The sequence below is a fragment of the Macaca mulatta genome, chromosome 13 (assembly GCF_049350105.2).
Source record: "Macaca mulatta isolate MMU2019108-1 chromosome 13, T2T-MMU8v2.0, whole genome shotgun sequence".
NCBI lineage: Eukaryota > Metazoa > Chordata > Mammalia > Primates > Cercopithecidae > Macaca > Macaca mulatta.
The window spans coordinates 10,902,236-10,922,249 of record NC_133418.1 but is presented as its reverse complement, the minus strand read 5'-3'; the positions used below and the strand labels follow the sequence as shown (position 1 = coordinate 10,922,249).

General features: G+C 41.2%; 1 protein-coding gene across 2 annotated transcripts in view; it reads right to left on the bottom strand.

Annotated features, from left to right (window-relative positions):
* TMEM182 (transmembrane protein 182) overlaps positions 1 to 20,014 on the bottom strand; it is an 82,687-nt gene that overhangs the window by 9,480 nt on the left and 53,193 nt on the right. For both annotated transcript variants that reach the window (XM_015112959.3, NM_001194411.2), the window contains 1 exon segment: positions 9,564 to 9,701. In XM_015112959.3, coding sequence (XP_014968445.1) covers positions 9,564 to 9,701 — 138 coding nt within the window.

The following is a 20,014-nucleotide window of genomic DNA, read 5'->3' as shown; positions in this document are numbered from 1 at the left end:
ACAATTCATTTGTGGATGAATGTTACAATTCATTTATGGATGAATTGTAAAAGCATAGAGCCTTACTATATTAAACATAAACACTTAAAATGCTACAATATTCGCAAACTTGTTCTCACATGTATTAACTTTGACAATGAGAAACCTTAAAAATCGCAGTGTCTGAGGGCTTTCTCTACTTCTGTAAAGTCTCTGTGTCTTGCTAAAGGACAAAATATGAGGATTAGCGCAGCGTGATCGGGGATCACAGGTGCATTCCAGAGTCCAACATACACTCTTAACTTTCACCATATTACATTCTGGGAAAAGGGAAATTTGCCACTTCTGCATTCGCTAAAGAGTAATATTTGTCATAGTATTGTAATGCACTTTCAAAGTAGTCTCATAAATATTATTGCATCCATTAAAATATTTAGACAGTCTTTCTGAGAAAAGCTAGAAGTTATTTTAAATGATTTAAACTTGTGTTTTTGAAAAACTAGTTTGCTCTTCTTTACATTAGTATGCTATTGTTTTCTCATAAAATCATGCTTCAGATTATAGAACAACGAATGCATAATCGTGCACATTCTTTATCCCCATTCTTCATTTTCTCAGACTTGTTTTCCATTTTTTCTTCAATTTTCTGAGACAGCCTTAATTCTTCCTGCTGTTATATCATGATTACACCTTTCTGATTTCCAAACGCTCATTGCTGCACACACTTCAGCATTCTACTTTCCAAATTCATTAATTGCCTCTTCCCTTTCATTTTCTGGACTCATAGTTTGATTTAGTCAACTATATATATAAAATTCTGATTGAGTTTCTCAAACACTTATGACTTTCTTAGATTGTCATATAATTTTTATCATTAAACATCCTGCATACCCAGTGCTCTGTACTCTACTGTGAAGCAATTATTAACAGAGAATGATCATGGGGGTTTATCTATTTCTACAAGTAATTAGGGGTTTAATCTGAAAAGGAGAGTTTTATCTAATGCCAAGGAAATATTTATTCACAAGAATTGAGTTTCAGGAAGTAGGATGTGATTGAGGGCACACCCTTGGATTCTGACTGTCCTGGTTCAAATCCTGCCTCAAAGATTCACACTTTACACTTTAATGAATAACCCTGAGCAATGTTCGCACTGTTCTGTCTCAGTTTCTTCATTGGTAAAATAGACAGGATGCAAGTGTCTACCTCAGAAAGCAGTCATGAGGACCGAACAGAGGAAAAGCACTGAAAACAGTGCCCGGAACATGACAAACACCTAGTAAGCATTGGCTAATTTTGTTATTATTATTATTAAACTTTGGCACGAGCTCCTGCTAATGGTTAGCAAATGTTACTCTCTAAAATCTTCTAAAGCATCAGAGATTCTCATGTGTCTGGACTATCTCAGGACAGGCCAAGAGGCAGAAGAATAAACTCGCTGTGGTGTCTTCTAGTCCTGAGATTTCAGAGGAGTAAGGGAATGATGACCTCCAATGCATCTCCCAGTGTCTTTCTGGAACTTTCCACGAGGTGGCACCAGTCACCCCATAGTCCCATGACAAAACGTTTTGCCAAGAACAGAAGGTGAATCCAGGCTCAAGCTCGTTTGTATTGAGGACAACTTCTTCTTTGAGAGTCCAGTCAAGCCAACCGCCTTCCCCTGCCCATCAGCCCTTTACTTCTAGGAAGTAAAAATTCTTTCCAGGACAGACTCTTAGCCTAGGTCAAGCACATTAGGTTTGTCTTTCCATACACAAAAATGTAAAGAAAACAAAAGTCTCAGAAAAAAAAAAATTATAAAACTTAGCGAAAAAAACAATACAATATTTTTTGGCCACTCACTGCTAGTTAGTTCTGAGCAAAGTAACCATTTGGGGGATAGGATGGTTTTCAATGAAAGGAAATATTTGCAAAGAAATTAAATCCCTTAGTACTGAGTAAATAGTAGATAGTAACGAGACACATATTTTGAAAAAGGAGAATAAAGCTTATGGAAACTTGGTCTGCCTTTCCACTGTGACAAAACCTAATTCCAGACCAGAGACAGTATGTTTTTTTGTTTTGTTTTGTTTTGTTTAGAGACAGGGTCTCCCTCTGCCAGGCTGGAGTACAGTGGTGTGGTCATAGCTCACTGCAGCCTCGAACTCCTGGACTCAAGCAATCCCCCTGTATCAGCCTCCTGAGTAGCTGGGACTGCAGGCACCACCACCACACTCGGTTCAGAGAAATAAATAATCTTGTCACTTTGCACATCTGAAAGCCCTCTTTCAGGATAAAGATTAATTATGCCTCACTATGTCATATGAGTAAAAACGTTTGTTTGCCAGGCCTGTCACCTTACTTCTTAGAAAAACAGCACTTACTTTTATTTTGAGGGGATGACAGGAGTGTGGGGAAGCATTTATTCAAGTTTGAAGTTTAAGATTGTTCAGAAAAGCTCCACCAAAGGTATTCCTGAGACGGCGATTTATCTGGGCAGGAGTTAGACCGTGACCCAGAACATCTCCAACAAGGTTGGAGGTTGGGTGGACAACAAGGTCCGTCAGGTTGGGTGGACTCTTACAGGGAAGCAATTTCTCTCTCCAAAGAAATGGCTCTGTGTCTCCTCTCTTCACATTCTCATTCCCATTCATGGCCTTCACCCAACTAAGATGTTCCAGACTTAAGGAGCAGGCTTTGGGATTTGATTTCCTCATTTTCTCCCATATTACTGCCCCATTTAAAACGGATTCTAACAACCAGTTAGACACATTTCCACTGAAGAGGAATGCAGGGTAAATAAACTTGCAAGGAAGAATCAGAGAAAGAAAAGTAATAACATTTAAAATATTTGTGTAAATAAAAGCCGTCACATCTCTTTTCTATATAATATTAAGCAAGGCTGACTAACGCTGGCATTTGACATTTATGGAAAATGTCAGACCAAGGATGTTGGCAAATCCACATTAAAATCTGAAGGAAGGTGTTCTCACATTATAATAGGATCAGTAACTGGATGACAGTTTTTTTTTTAGACATATCCCAACAGTGCCAATGGAAGGCACAAAGCGAGTCTACAAAGCAGGTACTTTTCGAAATATGAGTGTTACTAGTCTACACTCCTGTTTAGAAGGCAGATCTAGTGTACCTGGGCCTTTTGATCATCAAAACTGAAGACACTAAGTCTACCACAAGAGGTGCATCTGGCTGGCATATCAGTAACAAATAGTTTGTATTAACTACTTTTTTTTTCTCACCTACCTCCCACACACCAGAGCTCTGAATATGTTAAGTTCTGAACTCAAGTGAAATATTTGGTTTCCTATTGGGAAGCTATACTTTTGATTTTCTCCTGAAAGCCTACTTGTCACATACCAGGGAAAGTCAGAGAAACTTAAAAACAAACAAACAAACAAACAAAAAAACCCTGTAGTGGATCCAACCCAAATGCCCATCAATCAACAAGTGGATAAAGAAACTGTGGTACATATACACAATGGAATACTACTCAGTCATTAAAAAGAATGAATTAAAGGCATTCACAGCGATCTGGACGAGGTTGGAGACTATTATTCTAGGTGTAACTCAGGACCAGAAAACTAAATATTGTATGTTCTCACTGATATGTGTGAGCTCAGCTATGAGGACACAAAGGCCTAACAATGCTCCAATGGACTTTGGGGACTTGGGGGGAAGGGTAGAAGGGGACAAGGGATAAAAGACTACAAATAGGGTGCAGTGTATACTGCTCGGGTGATGGGTGCACCGAAATCTCACAAACCACTGCTAAAGAATTTACTCATGTAACCAAACACCACCAGTACCCCAATAACCTATGGAAAAATCGTTTTTAAAAAAATAAAATAATTTTAAAAAACTAAAATGTGAAGGAGAAGAAAGAAAAAAAGAAAAGCCACTGTAGCCACGCCTTGGCCAGCCCCTACCAGGGAGATCCCTGGGCTTGTCCACAGTGGGCAGCTGTTTATAGCCCAGATCTTTCACTGGATGGACGTGGAGACAGCAGGTGTAGACAGCAGGGCTGTGTGTGCCTGCAGGTGTGGATGGCAGGGCTGCACCTGCATGCAGGTGTAGACAGACTGCCTCCAGGCTGTTGACAGTTCTTCCTAAGCTGTCCTGCTCTTGCCTTGCCCCACACACTCTTCTGCTCTGATGGCTGCCACATCCTCCTTTACCTGGAGGAAAACACGAGGAGCCTTTGTGAGCCACATGCTCAGTCTCAGCCAAAGGAAAATGAGCACCTGAACTACGTCCCTTGGTTTCTGCGAGCTGTTTTTGCTAGGATTAAGGAGAAAAAATCCTGAGTTACGTATTAAGTGTCCATCATATCTCTCTTATCTTAGTTGCAAATAAATGCGGTTTACTGATGGGCTATTGCCATTTCTCTTGATCTTCTGAAAAGAAAAAAGGAAAACAAACCACAAATCCCACTTCCTTTTAAGTCAGTCTAACTTGCTAGAGATGGGGACTTTCTATTCCCTTTCTATCTATTGACCTTTCCTACACTAGATTAAGTGTTTCCAACCCTACACTTACAGAAAGCACTGCCTCCAGAGCAGGAAAGATGGGTGAGCTGCAGACAGCTGTGCTTCAGGCTTTTTGCCACACATGGCAGAGGATTCACACAATTCATCCCAACCAGCCCTGCGCATCTCCCTGGTGAGAGGCAGTAGCTTGTGAAGCAGCTGTCTGGGACAAAGAGCTCACCTTGTCCTCACGGAATGGTGCAGAGCAAGCAGGCACATGCAGGAATCAAGACGTAACTTGGCCTCTGTGGTGTTTCAAGGGACTAAGGTACACTGCAAAGACACCCTTTGCTTCCATGAGCACACCCTGGACCTGGAATAGGGGCTGCTTGAATCCTTCTACTCTCGAGATGTCCAGGTAGTCTCACCAGCCTGCGAGTCTAACAAAGGATTTAGCCCAAGGTTCAGAGCTCTGCAGTCTCCTCCACCCAGAGAGACTCTGTTTCTACTTTCTGCAGCAAAATTCCACACACATCCCACTTTGCCATTTAAGAAAAGGCTACTTCAATTATGGCAGAAAAATGTTTCTACCTTGATGTGCTGGTAAGATAGTGAATTTTATGGCTGATCTCCCAATGCCAGTGTCCTGAGTGTCCAGGCCACATCCTTACTCATTTCACACACGTAGATGTCCTGCTCATGTACAGAAATTGCTGTGTTGATGTTGCTTTGCCCAGGGATTATGACTATTCAGCTTTACGGTAATTTTCTTCATATAAGCCAATGTTGAGAATGCCATGCCTACGTATCCTAACACTTCCTGCATCTTTCCTATCACATTCAATGCCATGGGGCAGGAGGAGATGTGTGACAACCCATTTGTATCTAAGACTTCTCTGTGAGTCCACATTAAAACAAATGGGGGCAGTTGAGATCTTGCAGAGGTGTGTGATCACTCGCTGAAACAGTTATGGCTGAGGGTCATTGTCCTGACAATGACTACACTTTGCCCAGAACTAACTCCCCTGGAAACAGGTGGCCTGGCCTGCCTGAGGAAGTCTCTGTCCAAGTGTAGGGAGAAGCAGTATCCACCTTCCAAGCCTTCTGAGCCTTGCTCTGAGCCTGTTGACCTAGCAAAGGGAATACCATGGGCCCCATCCCTCCTACCCCACAGCCCTGATATAAGCATCCCTCTGCCACGCATGGAATGTCTAAACACAGGGCTGCTGATGCCAAAGAGTCTTCCTATGAGCACACACCCAGCAATGGCCATAGAAAATTTAGCTCTGCCCTTCCCTAACACCATCTGCCCAAAAATACAGAGAGCGTCCAATTCTGTTTGTGACATTGAAAAAGCAGCCACCACAAGCCTGAGCCCAGGCTGCACCTGCTCCTAGTTGTGGGCAAAGCTCAATGTGCTGGCCCAGGGCTGGCATGGGAGCCTCTGGAACGAGTGACCAGTCACATTCCATCCCATGCGACAGGGTAGCTCTCCCTGCTCTTGGTAAACAAATGGCCATACACAAACAATGTAGAATTGTACTGAGGCGGAAGTTAAAGAAAGAAAAATAAAATTAAGTAGAAAAATAAATAAGCTTTCCTGTATTAGGGCAGCAACAGGCATAGCCCAGACCCAGGAAAAGCCTCAATAAACACTATCTGAGAAGCCAGGACACAAAGAACGTGCTCTGGAGACTCTCCCAGCACTCCCTCAGCAAAGGGAGAAGAAAAACAAATTTTCCTTTCTCTTTTTAGTATGAGTTTATAGATTCCTGTTCTCTGTAACTCGTAACTTCAAGTATTTTGTTTTATCTAAGCGGCATGATGAAGGTCATGAGAAGCCTGAGCAGGCCCAAACGACAGCCATCTGGGTGCCATAGCGAAGGTTATGAGATAAGCCCATGCTAGACACTAGAGCAAACCTAGATAACAGCCATCTGGGCTGCATAGCAACCATCATATGTAATCCTGAGTTACACACGGGCCACAATTTGATTAACTGTCTCTGTTCTGCCTCTGTTTCATTGCTTTCATGCCACCGAAAGCCTGCTTCAAGCTAGCCCACCCCCTTTTTGAAGTGTGTATAAAGTTCAAGAGCTGTCTTTGTTCTGGGCCCAGTCTCAGGATGTTAATCCACTGGATCTGAGTGCACTCAGTAAAATCCTCCTCCTTTACCCTGAGGTCTCTCTGGTCCTCCTGATTCCCATAACAGTGCCACAAAGGAAATTATAATAAAAGTCAAATGTAAAGTAAATGTCCTCTGAATCATCCAGTTTCATGGCTTTGAAAATGGGCTCCCTCAACACCATGGACACCTCAGAACTGCTCGGGGCTTTTGCATGAAGTGCTGAGCAAGGAAACACTTGGCCCTTTACCATAAGCAACACAAGGTTCATTTTTTAAAAATCTGACATGTACAATTATTAAGTGTCAATTAAAAATAATAATAAAGGCAAAAAGAAAAAATCTACCAGTTACAGGTGTATGGATATATGAGTACATTAAATGCTTTATCCTCCTACACAGTTCTCAGCCAAACATAATTCTTCGCATATATTGCTTTCTTGCACAAATTGCAAAATGGAAAAAGACCAACAATTTTTTTCAAAGCTACTAAACACACAAACGCAAACACACACACACACACACACACACACACACACACACACACACACACACAAATTGTCCAAAAACCGGGACCAAAACCAGGATCAAAGCAGTTCTGAGTTTAAAACAACCATGCTGCCCATAATACATTATCACTAAACTATGGTTATTACATGTTCCCTCTATTGAAAAAATGTGGTTACAAAAAAAAAAAAAAAGCAAGGAAAAAGAAGAAACAAATATTTACACATGTAAATAGAGCACTGTTATTTCTGGGAAGACCATAGAAAAATATGTACCCTCATTAGAACTTTGAAAAGGAAAAGGGTAAAGTGCAGTTTGGGTGAGAAAAACATATTTGGCCAAGAAGATGCTCAGTTTTAAGGGATATAAGGATATGGGATCTGGTCCTAGGAATTATGAATTCAAGCAGCAGGGATTATAATTTCTCAGATCTAAGTGAAAAAAGCCAGACACAAAAGTCCACATATTGTGTGATTTCATTCATAGGAAATATTCAGAATAGGCAAACTCATACGGATAGAAAGTAGATTAGAGGTTTCTTAGAGCTGGTCAGGAGAGAAGGAGAACAAAAAACAGGGTTTCTCTGTGGAGTAATAAAAATATTCTGAAATCAGATAGTGATGATTCTTGCACAACTCTGTGAACATCCTAAAACCCTACGCTGAATTATACACATCAAAATGGTAGGCTGTATGTTGATTACATCTCAATACAAAAGGCTTTCGTAATGAAGAGCTTTAATGGCTAAATCCAGTGAAAGAAAACAGTTGAAATAAAAGACAAAAGAATGGTTTAAACAGGGTTCTTCTTCTCAGAGTGAGATTTTTCTGAGCTCTTTAAACTGTTGGGGCTCAGGAAACAAAACCCCAAAATGAAGCCCAGGAGCAGCCTCAGAAGCAAAAGTTTTCCTTTGACCTTCTCCTGCCCTCCTGCCTCCCAGCCCTGTTCTCTCCCGAGGCTGGCCTTAGAAACCATAAAGGTACCCCTCTCCACAAAGGTGAATCATAGAAACCAGAACTCCTTTCCCCAAAGCCAGCCATGAAACCTGAACATATGACTCTAACTCTCCCTCCACCTTTCTGGGTAAAAACTGGCCTCAAAAGGAATGACCTGACCTACGTTGTTTGCCAATAGGTCATAAGATCCCAATTCCAGAGAGGGTCCTGCCCCACACCCGGAAGGCAGGCGTGCTGCTCAGAGGCCAAGAAGAAGCTAAACAGACAGGCCTCGCTGGGTTCCGCACTCGTCTATGACCATTAGATCCCACCCTTTTTGTCCAATCATTTCTACACAGCTGCCTATCCTTCGTGGAACATAAGCATAAAACTAGACAATTTGCCCATATCTTTTTAGGTCTTCAATCTCAAAGCTGCCGTGTATACATGTTAAATAAATATGTATGCTTTTTCTTCAATTAATCTGCCTTTTGCAAGTCGATTTTTCAGGGAAACTTCTGTTCCTCTTGGCCCCTATAAAACACAGGATCTAGATCTGATTATTCTTTTTATTCCCTCTACAGAATTAAGCACCATCTTATGCAGAAAGTATTGTTGTTACCTGAGCACTGATGAAGTGACACTGGGCAGCGTCACAAGCTATCTTTCCAAAGATTAGAAGGACAACAGTCCTTTCCATTCTGTTCCTTTCCTTCAACTGTCACTATGGTGCCACCTCTTCAAATTACTTTTCTATTTGCAGTGTGATCATTTTAGCAGGAATCAAATAAGTTAGAAACCAGACTAAAATAAATGCAAGCTTCACACAGAAAATAATATATTCAGATAATTCACGTGAACCACAATTAATTAATTAATTGTTCTCAAACTCCTAACCTCAAGTGATGCACCCACCTCAGCCTCCCAAAGTACGGGGACTACAGGTGTGAGCCACCACACCTGGCATGAACAAACAATTAAGAAAATGAATGGTGATGATGTAGAAAAATATTTTTGTACCTATGATAAATCAAGAGTGTGTGTTTGTCATAAATATCATCACAGGGCTATCTTTGAAGAGCTCAGAAAATACCTGCCCATATCATAACCTGACATGTTACAGAGACATACGTTACAATCCCCATTTACAGACGGCAAATTAATAGGGTAAAAGGCTAACAGCCTCTTGCGCACCTTGGAGTGAGTCAGTGACAGAGTTTTCTCCTCTAAGCCTCAGTGTTCTCCTCTTTATAATAATGGGCTTACAGTGAGCAGAGACTATCATGATGGCTAAATGTGTCAGCATGTGGAAAATGGAAAGTCCCTGGAAAGTGTCTGACACATAGTGTTCAGGAAATATTGTATACATATATTATTAGTTTGTGTTCAAGAAGTATTGTATACAAATATTATTAGTTCGTGTTCAAGAAGTATTGTATACAAATATTATTGTGTTACTGTTACTAGAAGGCTGTTGCCTGAATATAGAAACGAAAAATTGAAAGACATGAAGAAAAACCATGGCTGAAAGTCATACCCACTTAACTGTACGTACCTGCAGCAATATAGGAGCCTCCCCCAGCTTTGTAGAGAAAGTGGCTGGCGAAGGGGGCCGCACAGATGATCAGAAAGCTTGCGATGACTACAGCAACTACCCCCAGGAGCATCAGGACTGCCCAAAAACCGCGGTAAACTGGAGCCCCCAGAAGGAAAAGAGAAAAGAAAGAAAAATACACTTAGATTATGGATACAGCAGATTGCCACACAATCAGTTGCTTTCGTCTTCATTTTTCTAATTTCAGCCATGGGCACTGCTAGATAGAATGCCAGGGATGGGTCTCAACAAACAGGAGATTTTATCAGATGACCTTGGAATCAGTGATGTCCGTGTTCGTGACTTTCAATCAACTCCTCTTGCTCAATGTTTGTACCACACACAAGCTTAATATACTGTGGGAGCTCTTTTTCTCCATCAAGATTTTCCACTTTAGAAGCAAGAAGACCTAAGGTTCTTGCTTCTAAAGAGTTCCCCCATTTAAGTGCCCACTCGGATAGCATAGAAGTGTTTCACACCGAAGGTCCAAACACATGTAAAGGCATTCACATTATTTACAAACACTGCCTCACATCTTCTGCTAAGATATATTTGCACCATGATTATCTCTGAGAGCTGATAACAGTCACCCCAAGCCCCTAACCACAACAAAAATATCTGCTTCCATTTAGATTGTTGGCTCTATAGAAAATAGTCTAAGGCAATAAAAAATGACAAGCAAAACCATAAAAGAAGTTTGTTTAGCTATGCTTTCCAAGCAAATCTGAGAATTTAAATCAGATTTATTTAAGGCCTACCTCTTTCTATTAATATTTTCACTTAGAAAGATTCAAAATGAGAGGTATAGAAGTCTATAGGCATCAAGGACAAGCAAGGCTAAGTTAATGGTACAGCTGGTGAAAAATAGATAGCAGGTTTGGTGACATACGGTAATCAAACAAAAAGGAATTCTACAATCATTTTTGAGTTGGATAATTACCAACCTTAACCAAATTCATCGTTTCCAAAAGGCTAACATGCTAAAATAAATTCTTGATGGTATAGATGGGGGAATGCTTAGTGAAACATATTAGTCAAGTTATATTTTAAGAAAATATAAAACTTGATAAGAAGGCAAAGAATGTTTTTCCTCAACACACCTTCCTGGCAAAGAAGAAATCTATCAACCAACTGGAGTCTTAGAGGAAAGAAGATGGGATGATGGAAATTTGAGAAGAGGAGTCACCTCGGTTAAATGGAAAAGGAAGGCTCAGATTTTTATATGAATAACCAAGTCCTGAAGACAGAAATACCTGATAGGTTTTCACTTCCCATACCAATGCTGGCCACTTAGCATGGTTTCCAGGGCTGCTGTGTCAGACAACATTCTGCAGTTGTATTCAGATTCAGCAGGGAACAGGGCAGTGAAGAGATACTAATGTCAACTTTGAGTATGGAAATCAAGAGTTGCAGAGTGTGGGCCAAATATTTGCTGTCCTTGTCCTTCCACAGTTTATTAGGCAATTGGTGAGTCTCACATTTTACATTTTCATTTACTTCATCTAGAAATAGGTTGAGGTTATCTTTCACAGGACAGCTTCCATGCCAAGTGCTAGGGGTATAATAACTACTAACAAGAAGCAGCTCAGAGAATAAGAAATTCATTCCACGGCTGCACTGATCACAACTAAAACTAGGTAAGTATGACAAGCAACCATATAAGGAGTGAAAGTAAATAATAGCAAGTGGGGTGAGAAGGAAAGTCAAGTCTTAACAAAAGATGAAGTTGCAAAGAGTTATCTGATTTTCTTCTTTTTTTTCCTCATGGATTTGGCCTGAAGGTAAGCCAACTGGAAACTGTGTAAAAGGTGTGAATAACAAAAATCTTTAGTTGAATTCATTTCCTAGAAATCTAGGAAAATAGGCCCCTGAAAGCCAGAGTAAATCTCCATGTTTATTTTTTCCTCTTTTTATTCCCTTAGTCCTGCCTCCAGATCAGCTTTAAATACAGGTCTGCACTGCTGCCCCAGTGGAGGTGTGGGCACTTAAGATCCCAAATGATGACCCAACCCTCTAGATAGAGGAACCACAAAAAGGAGCCCTCATTGTGCAAAGAGGAGGGAGGAATCATGGTTATGCTTTTTCCCTTTTCTCTTGCTGCTTGCTGTGTGTCACGGCTGCATGGAAATGTGCCACAGCACAGGAGGCCACAACTCAGAATTCAACCTTTCTGGCCAGAGAAACTGGGAAGCGGTCTGAGGACCCAGAGGGTGTAAACAAAATCTCACAGAGAAAAGAGCTAAAGAAAAGACTCTAAAATTCTATGTTTGAACCTACACAAGGACCAAGTGTACCCCCAAGTTGCACATGCACAGGAAATAGACCAAGAAGCATAGCAAAGTCTTTGAGAACCAAATTACAGTTTGAAGACCATCCAGGTTCCAGAGCAAGCCCTGAGTAGTGTGAGCCCCAGGGTGCAGGGCACCAAGAGCATCACATAGACTTTGAAAACTGAATTGACATTGAAACTGCCACCACAGAAGAAAGGGACAGATTGGGTTGGTTGATTGCCTGCTGAAAAAAAACAATAAAATTTAAAAAAATCAACATTATCCAGAGAATTTTAACAGTGAATTCTCCAGTGAATTTAACACGTTGAATTTTGACAACATAAAATTGAAGGTGTCCAGGATATAACCTGAAATTACTTGACATACCAACAAATAATGAAAATCTGATCAATTATCAAAGAGACAGCCAACCCAAAGATGATTTAGATATACTTTCCAAATGTGATGAAACACAAATTTATAGATACAGGACACTCAGCAAACTCCAAAAGATAATAAACTCCCCCAATAAATTAGTCAAGACACATAGTAAAAAAATTACCAAAAGCCCGTAACAAAGAAAAAGTCTTGAAAGCAGCCAGAGGAAAAAATCATGACATAAAACATACGCCGAAACAATCCCAAGACTCTAACTTTCTCGTCAAGAATGACGGAGGCCAAAAGACAGTGGGAAAACATTTTTAAGGTGCTGAAAGAAAAGACCTTCAACTAAAATTGTGCACGTGGTGAAAATATCTTCTAGAAATAAGGGTAAAATAAAGCCATTTGTGAAGAAGGAAAGCGTAGAATGTGTTACCAGCAGACCTGTTCTACAGGAAATGCTAAAGGAAGTTCTTTAGGCTGAAGAGAAATGACACCAGAGCGCACGTGAAACTTTAGAAATGGAGGAAGAGCAGCAGAACTGGTTAATATCCATGTAAATAAAGTAGACTCTATTTCTTGTCTTAGTTCCTTTAAAAGATATTGGTTAGAATTTTAAAAATCAGATTAATACAGTAGAAAAACATAGGTGTTGGAATCAGAGGGACCTGAGTATTTACCACTTTCTTTCAAGGTAACTTTGGACCAGTTACTGAAGCTCCCAGAAGTCTCTTTTCCTGTAAAATAGGGATGTTTGCATCTATCCTTTAGAACTATTAGAAGAATGACTTACAAAGTATGTGAAGTCTGTGGCATATAATAAGAAACCAGTAAAAGGCGTTTCTTTTTTTTTTTCTTTTTGAGACAGAGTCTTGCTTTGTCATACAGGCTCAAATGCAGTTGTGCAATCGTAGCTCATTGCAGCTTCAAGCTCCTGGGTTCAAAGCATCCTCCTGCTTCCTCCACCCAAAGTGCAGGGATTACAGTCATGAGCCACCACGTGTGGTGGCTTTTACTGCTATTATTATCAAGATTGCATTATCACTGCACAGCAGGGGGTCTTGTGTTCAGCAATAGGAAAATGCATTCTTTCCCTTAGCTTGTATGGTTAGCCCTCTGTATCTGGGTTTTGCATCTGTGGATTCAACCAACCATTGATCAAAAATATTTAGGAAAAACACCACAAAAAAATGTCAACACAACAATAAAAATCATACAAATGTTAACACAGTACAATATAACAACAATTTACTTAGTACATACATTGTAGTAGATATTAGAAGCAATTTAGAGATGATTTAAAGTATACAGGAGGATGTGCATAGGTTATATGCAAATACTATGCCATTTTATATCAGGGACTTGAGTGTTCACAGATTCTAATATCCTCAGGGGGATGGGTCCGGGAAACAATTATCCAAGGATGCTGTGGGACAACTGGATGGCTGTACACTGTTTCTGATGTGCCACTGAGGATGGAACATCTCTTTAAATGATAGCTTAGAGTGTAGTAGTCATGTTCGGGCAAAGTAAACTACTGATACAGAAAGTTCTACAAAGTTCTCATACCATCTCCCATGGGAACGTTTTCTGTCCATTTACCTCCTAAAAAGGCAGTAGTCACGTTCCATATCACATGACTCTACTCCTACAAACCTAAAACATCAGTAAATGGGAGCAGACACCTGACACAAAGCCAGGTGACCTCTGACCCATGCCTTCTGAAGAACAGTTTGAAAAGATGAGTTGGAATCATCCCTGTGATCCCCTAGGAACCAGAACACTGAGAAACCAAGGTGATGAGCAGCAGAGCAGAAGCTCACGGGAGGCACTGATAGCCCGGTCCAGGTCCAGATGAGCCAGGGAAGCCAAGGGCTCAGCGATCCTGAACCAGGTCGCACAGAGGGCAGAGGAAGCAGCCGGAGCCTCAAGGCAGCGGGCAGCAGAGGGGATGTAAGAAAAGGAGGAGACTCACGATGAGGGAGAGGAAGACACAGAGAGTAAGACAGAAGTGGGGAACAATGCACCCCAGAGCTGCTGTCATTCCTGACCACTGCGAATCCCTGCCCTTTCAATTGCTCTAGCAAAGGAGCCCAGCTTTTGATTCTGAATCCCCCGCACAAGGCAGGAACCACAGATTGGCATTTAAAGGAAGGGAGGGCCTTGGCTGCCTGGAGAGCTTTGATCACATAGAAATAGCCTCCAAGTCAGATGCCTGAGTGCCGTCACCATGTGCTTTGTTTCCTGCCTATGCCTGTAACATTCAAAAGTGCATAACATCAAGCATATTACAAAATTTGTTGGAATTTCCTATTTTCTAGCTAATTATATTGCATAGTCTTCATAGGTACCACACTTCAATTGCAGAATTAAAATCCTCAGTCATAATAAAGAATTGTCTTGTAGAATTGCGTAGAGTTCATGCACTCTCTGAAGCAAAACTGAGCCAATCAGAGAATCTTCAACACAGAGTGAATTAAGTGCATGCATTTGGGAATTGAAAGATGATATGGGAGCTCGTCTGCTTATTAGTTGTGTGACAATGATAGACTTTAGTTTTCTAATACAGAAAGCAGTATTCTTTTCGTAGGCTTATAGTGAGGATTCATTGATATAATATATGAAAAGTGGCTGTATGCAGTAAGCACTCAAGTATATTTGCTATGATTATTATTAATTATGACACCTTGTAATAAAATGGTCTTGTCAACAATGTGGCTGATACTAACAAATATCATCTAATCTCATGGATCCAGGGTGGAGATAGGCTTTAAGTTATCTATATATATATAAGAACATACACATATGCACACACACACACATATATTAACACTGAAAACTGAAAGACTGTCCTTAGAGGCTATAAATGTGGTGTGTGTGTGTGTGTATACACACATATATAATGATATATATTTTAGAGATATATATATAATTTTATATACCTATACAATTTTTGGAGGATATTTTTGTTTGGTTAGTGATTTATATCATTTCAATCTCTTAGATCTTGACTGTATCTCAGAGAAAACTGAGTTGGTTTTCTTGTTGTTTATTTGAGCTTGTAAAACTACACAGCCTTGTCTTTCAAGGTTTAGGACTGTGCCTAGTAGAAGCATCTCTAAAAATCCATTTGTCTCATTAAATACAGTTCAATGCTTAACCTACATAATATTGAACTTCTATTAGTGCCTATTAGAACACGAAGCAAGATTTAGAATGGAAATGCATTTACATGTAATCTATACAATCACAATGTGGATAATTAAAGGAAAGCATGTGTGAATCTGTGAAAGGATTAAAGAATTAAAGACTGGTTTTAAAGAGAGTAAGTTCTGTTGATTTTTCAATCAATTGGTCAACTGGCCTATGAAGAGCTCCTTGGGCAGGTGCTGAACTGAGGATGGCGGCCAATCAGTCCAACAACAGATGTTGTATAAATAGTTCTGGGGAATTCAGTTTATTTTCCCAAACAGATTAAACTTTTACGGAATTACATTTTCTAGCAACTTATTTCATAACCTTATTCTAGTAGATCTAGACTGAAAATCATCGGCCAAAAGTGTACTGAAATATGATATCAACATATTCTGTGTAACTATATCATTTCATATTTTTCTAACATTTCCCTTTATACATAGTATTTTCTAGTAATTATTCGAGAAGTATTCTGTTGTTTATTTATAAATAAAACAGGCTGGGCACGGTGGCTCACACCTGTAATCCCAGCACTTTGGGAGGCCGAGGTGGGTGGATCATTTGAGGTCAGGAGTTCAACACATGATGAAACCCCATCTCTACAAAAAACACAAAAATTAGCCAGGCATGGTGGCATATGCCTGTAATCCCAGCTACTCGGGAGGCTGAGGCAGGAGAATAGCTTGAACCCAGGAGATGGAGTTTGCAGTGAGCCAAGATGGTGCTACTGCACTCCAGCCTAGGCAACAGAGCAAGATTTCATCTCAAAAAAAAAAAAATTCAATAAATAAATTAATAAAATAAAACAGTCATTGAATCATTAGAGATTGTCTAGTTTGTTAAACAGAGCATATAGGGAATGCAAATCTATGTTCCTGATGTCTCAATTTTATCCATAAAAATATATAATAGAAAGAGTATTAACTGCATACAAATTCAAATTTCAGATTCAAGCATAGGTCAAAGGAACTCATGTCTTGCGTATACCTGAAAGGTCAAATTCAAAGTGATGTGAGTAGGCAGTATAGGGAAACGTCTGTTAAAAATCCTTCAGGAAGGAAATTTAAAAATAACCAAAAACTACAGGACCATGAAGGCTATGAAGTAAAGTTGACTATTAATGATGCACACCAACGTGGGTGTGTCTGTATGAGTGTGCTTACGCAGTATCTACATGCCTTTTTGTGCATGTGTGAAGATTACCACAGGCAAGAAGCTAGTGGCAGAATGGGAATCTGTTCTGAATTCAATGGAAAAAGTTAGGAAAGTAAAGCCCCATAGTATTTCTTTTTCCAGAGAAAAAGAGTAAAATATGCACTAAAACCTCATTAATTTAGATGACAGGCAAAAGCAGCCTGACGTTTTAACTGTGACTGATTTTAGAATAAGTTCCATTCCAAGCCATCCACATCCATCCAACAACTCAAACTGGTGTCTCATCAGGGGCCTCTAAGAGGGGCCTTGCCAGGCTTGCTTAGCAAATGGGCACAGTGCTGGCAACCAGAAGCCACTTTATTTAGCAAACATATGCTGAGGGCTTTCTACGTGCAAGGCACCAAAAACTGCCAGAGTCAGACATAATCCTTGCCCTCGCAAGTTCTCTTCCCCAGAAGGAAAAGCATATTTGCTTTTCTTAACGCTGGGTACTAAACGTACCTAGTAGAGGTATGCTTGAATATGACGGTGTTGAATGGCATGGAAAGGCCATGATTTCAGGGCTGAGTAGCAGTGAGAAAGGGCATATGGTGCTGGATCTCAGCGTTTGCCTACAATTCATGGGGCAGAAGGCAGGAGCCAGGCCATGCCAATCAGAGAGGGAACGAGTTCCATGGAACGTGGGGTAGGAAGCTGCTCCCTGCGGCTGCCACCAGGTGGACGAGGGGAAGAGAAAATGGGGAACCTGGAAAAGTGGTTGAGGCTTTGTTTTCCCTTCCAAGGAGCCGGTGCCCGAGCACATGGGTGTCAGGGGGTGCTTAAGACCATTAATCAGAGATACCAATCCAACTGGTATCAGAGTATCCCTGTTGCAAGTATACAGAGAATGAACTGCCAGGAAGAAGAATAGAACAAGGAAAAGGTAATTCCTAATTAAGGTGGCTATTGTAGCAAACCCAAGTGGGAGCTCATAAAAGACTGACCCAGAGCTGAGCAGCTGGGATGGAGATGACATAAGCTTTGCTGTTACTGTTGTTACAGGTGGTGAGGAAACCAGGAAGAATCAAGAGTGTCTCTACGGGTTTTCATTTGCAAGCAAAACCAGTTTGTTCTGTTAAGATATTTAAACATTTCCTCTCGATTTTGCATAATATAATTTGCAGAACAAACCTTCTTTCATAGAGGGTATAGAGAGAAAAGTCAACCCAAATGATCACAATTCCAAATCTGTAGTGTTTTGATAAGTGATTTTGTTGTACATACAAAACTGTAAATATTTTATTTGCAGCTTAAAGATAAACTTAAGTGTTACTCATTTTTCAAAACTTGCTATATTGCCTCAGACACCCACAAAGCTAGTTCATAAAGCTAATCCTGTGTTTCGACACATCCTCAAGCACACGCAGTGTGAAGTGCTATAAAATGTTCCAAATGAAGCCAAAACAAAACACGCCACTCCCCCCCACCTCCCTCGCAGCAAATGAGGGCCGCCAGCATATGTCGCCTCGCTTTAGGCAATGTGCTTCTGTTGTGCAGGCCAGCAAGCCTGGCCTTCATCTCCATACACTGCTTGTCTTGGCAGTGTCGGGCAGGTCTAAAAATACAGTAGTGCCTGCACCAAAGCAGAAGGACAGGCTGTACAGTATCTCTGCATCTGAACCCCACAATCATGAACATGCCAAGCAAAGTCCAGTGCTCAGCATGGCCCATTGATTTGTTTTCTGGACGCTAAGAACTCTGAGATCAGATGGAGTTTATTAACCTCCCACCCTTAAACATTGCCCGATTCAGGAGATGCTTCAGGGAGGAAGCACACTGGGCACAAGGGGGAGGGATTCCACCTTCCACTCTGGCAGTGACCTTGGGAAAGTCCTTGAAGCAGGAGAAGCTTGGGTTTCTTCACACAGGGTTGAGAGCACGTCCATGTTCATTATCTCACTTGCTCCTTCTAAGGAGCCTGGGGGTTAGGAGGGAGGCTTCCTGGGTGCTGGGAAGGGTGGTTTTGCAGTATTAGTGGTCCTATGGGTGATGGCTGCAGTAACAGGAGTAATAGTCCAATGCAACTTGGAAACAGCCGCCACCAGCATCCTCAAAGTCACAGAGCTGAGGGGACTGAGGTCCTGTGTACAAAGCCACTCAGTGCCCACCCCAGGGGACCAGGTGAGCACACAGGGCCTAATCTCCAGCTCCAAGGTCCTCGCCTGCCCGCATCTCCCTCAGTAGGGAAGGGAGGCAGGTCAGTGGCCCCCATCGCTGCCACATATCAGAACCACTTGGAGAACCAAAACATAACACCCATGTTAAGATTCCAAACCAGACCAGCTGAATGGGGATCCCTAAGGGTAGGCACAGGCATCAGTCTTTTCAAAAGCCGAATAAAGCTGGGTGCCGTGGCACACTGTGTAATCCCTGTTACACAGGAGGATCACTTGAGCCCAGGAGTTCAAATCCAGCCTGGGCAACATAACGAGACATCCTCCACCGCCACCCTTGTCTCTCAAAAATAAACAAATGTTTTTTATAATAAATTTTAAAAAATAAAGCCCACTGGGACACTGTGATTCGCAGCCAGATTACGAAAGGTAAGACTCCTGGTCCCGCTGAGCGGCTACTTTTAACGAGCAGGTTCTGCAAGTCAGGCAATGGCTTAGCCCTCACACGCGTTCTTTCCTCTGTCTTCCCAGCAGTCTCTATGTTGCATTTTACAGATGAGGCTCAGAGAGGTCAAGGCACATTCCAGAAATTAAACAGCCAGTAAAGGGTAGGGTCAAGATTGTAATTCACAGCTGTCTGGAGAGTCCGCTATCACTAGTCTTAGGTTTGCTGTGTTTTTCCAAGTCGGTTGGCACTGGTCCCTCTGTACCTTCTAGGTTCAAATCTTCCCATTCTGGCTTCTCCTACTATATCTGCCAGAAATTTTGAAAAAATGCTGAAGTCCTCTAAAGGAAAAGTTATTACCATCCCTCAAGGCTCTTCTTTGCAATCCCGTTTCCTCTAATTAGAATAAATAGCCTTCCTACTTACCATGAACTTCATGTGCTCACTCACTCAAATTCATATGTTGAACGCCTAACCCCCAAAGTGTGAGAGAATTTGAAGACGGAGACTTGAGGAAGTACATAAATTTAGATGAGGTCATGACAGAAGGGTCCCCATGATGGGACTAGTGACTTTATGAGAAGAAGAGGAGAGAGTTCATTGTCTTTCTGCCAGCAAGAGTACAAAATACAAAGCTATCTGCAACCCTGAAGAGAGCCCTCTTCAAACCCAGCCACGCTGGCACCCTGATCTTGGACTTCACGCTTTCAGAGTGATGAGAAACAAATGTCTTGTTTAAGCCACCAGACTGTGGTATTTTGTTACAGCAGTCCAAGTTGATGAAAACACTTCTTCCCCTTCATCTGAGAAAGC